General features: G+C 35.9%; 1 protein-coding gene across 1 annotated transcript; it reads right to left on the bottom strand.

Annotated features, from left to right (window-relative positions):
* Positions 1-2,715: 2,715 nt before the first annotated feature.
* LOC123323929 (olfactory receptor 2AJ1-like) lies at positions 2,716-3,630 on the bottom strand (the record flags this gene model as incomplete). Its single annotated transcript, XM_044912459.1, has 1 exon — positions 2,716-3,630. A coding segment is annotated over exon 1 (915 nt), but the record flags the coding sequence as incomplete, so codon positions are not given.
* Between the last annotated feature and the right edge of the window lie 658 nt (positions 3,631-4,288).

Genomic DNA, 4,288 nt, shown 5'->3' with positions numbered 1-4,288 from the left:
GAAACAATATTAGAATAATTGGGATCCCAGAAGAAGAACAAAGAGGGAGAGGGGCAGAAGGTATATTGGAGCAAATTACAGCAGAGAACTTCCCTAATTTGGGGAAGGAAACAGGCATCAAAATCCAGGAAGCAGAGAGAACCCCTCTCAAAATCAATAAAAATAGGTCAACACCCCGACATCTAATAGTAAAACTTATGAGTCTCAGAGACAAAGAGAAAATCCTGAAGGCAGCTCGGGACAAGAGGTCTGTAACCTACAATGGTAGAAATATTAGATTGGCAACAGACCTATCCACAGAGACCTGGCAGGCCAGAAAGGACTGCAATGATATATTCAGAGCACTAAACGAGAAAATATGCAGCCACGAATACTATATCCAGCTAGGCTGTCATTGAAAATAGAAGGAGAGATAAAAAGCTTCCAGGACAAAGAAAAACTAAAGGAATTAGCAAACACAAAACCAGCCCTACAGGAAATCTTGAAAGGGGTCCTCTAAGAAAAGAGAGAGCCTAAAAGCAACATAGACCAGAAAGGAACACAGACAATATACAGTAACAGTCACCTTACAGGCAATACAATGGCACTAAATTCCTATCTTTCAGTAGTTACCCTGAATGTAAATGGGCTAAATGCCCCAATCAAAAGACATAGGCTATCATATTGGATTAAAAAACAAGACCCATCAATATGCTGTCTGCAAGAGACTCATTTTAGACCCCAAGACACCCCCAGATCAAAAGTGAGGGGGTGGAAAGCCATTTCCAATGCTAATGGACACTAAAACAAAGCTGGTATGGCAATCCTTATATCAGACAAATTAGATTTTATACCAAAGATTATAAGAGATGAGGAAGGACACTATATCCTACGTAACGGGTGTATCCAACAAGAAGATCTAACAATTGTAAATATCTATGCCTCTAACATGGGAGCAACTACTTATATAAGGCAATTAATAACAAACAAAGTCTTAAAAAATAAACAAAGTCTTAAAAAATATTTTTTCTTTGCACTAATTTTTAGGATAAAATGCTAAAAATGTTACAAAATGTAACCCTATATGTATACCTAAAACAAGGCACAATTTTAATACACACATTAAATATTTTGTGTTTGCTTCTAGAAAGGATGAGTACTTTCATTGTACCACAACTAATGTATATATGTCAGTGTATGTATATATATTTCTCACTTCAGTAACAAAGGTTTCAAAACAAACTATTCAATGAACAATGGATATTTCAAGTGGAGTTCCGAAAAGTTTTGTTTTTTTCTTCGAAACGTCCAGGTGAGGGCACAGTGATGCATGTCGTTGTACTGGTTTGGGATTTAATGTAGTTCTGACATTTTGTTTCCCAAATTCCCTCTCAGTTAAGTTGGAAAGGGGGCAAAAACAGAAGTTGCTTGTGCCTGCTGGATTGTTTTTGGCCCCTCTACATCACTTTCTCTGTACAGAGGTGTAGCCCTCTCACTCAGACATTCACAATACAAAAAAGATCCAGGAAAAGTAGGACAGGGATGCAATTGATGTATGGAGGTTCTTACATGCAATATTTGTTTACATCATTGTGCAAGAAAACAGGGATGGTGGATTTCAAAGGGAAGTGTTTTCATGATTTAGAACTCATATTAATAGAAACTGAATGCTAGTTCTTCAATAACTCTTAATAAATGTTATTTTTACTAAATAATATTTAATGCATTCAGTATATCAAATAAGTTACATAATGTATTAGTATATTAAAATACATAATAATATATGATTTATTAAATACTAAAATACATTGGTTTATGTTTCTGTTTTATTGAGGTATAATTGATATAATTCTACTGTTCTTAGGTGTACTGCATAAAAATTTGATATATCTATATCTTATAAAATAATTATCAAAATAAGTTTAGTTATCATCTGTCACCACACAGAGCTACAATTCATTTTGTTATGATGAGAACTACTAAAACCTACACTCTCAGCCACTTTCTTATATACAACGGACCATTGTTAACTACAGTCACCATGCTCTACATTAATTACATCACAGGACTTACTTATTTTTAACTTATGTATCATATAACTAGAATTTTTACCTCTTGAACACCTGCACCCATTTTGCCTATATTTTTTTATGAATTTTTTTTTTAAAGATTTTATTTATTTATTTGAGAGAATGAGATAGAGAGAGAGAGCATGAGAGGGGGGAGGGTCAGAGGGAGAAGCAGACTCCCTGCTGAGCAAGGAGCCCGATGTGGGACTTGATCCTGGGACTCCAGGATCATGACCTGAGCTGAAGGCAGTCGCTTAACCGACTGAGCCACCCAGGCACCCCTTTTTTTATGAATTTTTGATAGCTGCTTGTAACCTTGGAATTATAATTTTACTGTTTCATGAAATAGAAAAGTTATATGGATAGATCCCATATAATGTGATTGTATTATAAAAGTCAATTTTTATAAGTTCTTAGAATTTTTCATGGGAGGGAACAGTGCATTTCTGGATGTATGCATTTATAAAACAAATACCTGTAAAACTTTTTTTTTTAATTTTCATTGGAGGTTTGGAAAAATCCACTTTCCACTCTTGATGGATAGAAACTTTGATTTTCTTTCTAAAGATATGACTAATGGATAATCTCTAAGCACTGAATACTGATATAGAAAACACATGCTTCAAGCATTTTTATTACTATCTTTAATGGAGAAAGTTACTTTGAGCATATTTTTCATTGCCTTCAGAACATCTTTATTCCTAAATCTGTAGATGATAGGGTTCAGTGTGGGTGTGAGGATGGTATAGAATATTGCCAAGTATTTGTCCTGGCCCGGAGTGTGGTATGATTTGGGTCTCATGTATGTGAAAATAAATGGCCCATAGTACATTGTGACCACAATCATGTGGAAGGAACAGGTAGAAAATGACTTTTTCTGTGCTTCTGATGATTTCATTTGAAGAACAGTAAGGAGAATTTGGACATAAGAAGCAAGGATTAGGGAGGAAGGGACAAGGAGAAAAATTAAGCCACTTACATAAACTCCTCGTTCATAGAGTGTTGTGTCCACACAGGACAACTTCAACATGGCAGGGACTTCACAGAAAAAGTGATCAATGGCTCTTGGGCCACAGAAGGGAAACGGGAGTGCATAAGCTGTGTGAACTATGAAGTTGACTGTCCCAACAATCCAGGACCCTCTAGCCATGAGAATGCGGACATAGTCATTCATAAGAATGGGATAGTGCAGTGGGTGACAGATGGCTACATAGTGATCGTAAGACATTGCCGCCAGGAGAAGGCACTCACCACCCAGGAGGGTGAGGGATAGAAATATCTGGAAGCCACAACCTGCGAATGAAATAGTTCTGCTGCCTGACAGAAAGTCAGTGACCATTTTGGGAACAATGTTGGAAATATGCAAGATGTCCATGAAAGACAGATGGCTGAGCAGGAAATACATTGGAGTATGGAGTCTTGAGTCCCTGAGGATAAGGAGGATCATGATTGTGTTTTCTGTTATAGTCATAATAAAAATGATGTATATAAAGGAGATGAAAGCTAGACTTGATTGAGAAGAAGAAAAGCGTCCTAAAAGAATGAAATCACTGGTGAAACTGTGATTCTCATGCCCCATCATGAACTCCACTCTTTTCCTAAAATAGAAAAAAATAGAGCTAAAATGCAGTGGCGTAAATCTCAAACTCATTTACATTTAGAAGCATAATAAAATGAGAGTGATGCATATTTTGCAGTTCAAGTCAACAGACTCTCAACCAGCTTTGGAAGTGGGCTTGGTTTACAACATGGCCATTTATTTGTTTGAATCAACTGATGATATTGGTCTATTGAGAAAGCTGTTAGCTCCATGTAGTCTTAATTCCGTATTCTTAAATGCAGTTCAATCTTTTGTCAAAGGTCACTTTTTAAATGAGACCTACCCTGAACAGTGTACTTAAAATCTCAGTAACCCCCGACTTGCCTATTTCTCCTTACTGTGCTGTCCTTTGATGTATTCTGCAAATCCCTTTTCATCTTTTACATATTCAATAAACTTATGAACTAAATTTATTTTTTATGGTCATTCTAACTCATCAGAACTTAAACTTCCCAATGTGAAATCGTTGTTTTGCCCTCTGTATAAACTGAATGGCTACACAATGCCTGGTATATACTAGTTGCTCAATAATATCCTTTAAATACCTGAATAAATGAATAGCATATGGAACTCAATTTTCTGTCTCATTATTTATTTGGATAAAGCTTAAAGAAAATGAAATGTATTATTTATACGTCTT

The sequence above is a fragment of the Neomonachus schauinslandi genome, unplaced genomic scaffold (assembly GCF_002201575.2).
Source record: "Neomonachus schauinslandi unplaced genomic scaffold, ASM220157v2 HiC_scaffold_2631, whole genome shotgun sequence".
In the NCBI taxonomy this organism is placed as follows: Eukaryota; Metazoa; Chordata; class Mammalia; order Carnivora; family Phocidae; genus Neomonachus; species Neomonachus schauinslandi.
This window is presented reverse-complemented; position numbering and strand designations above follow the sequence as displayed.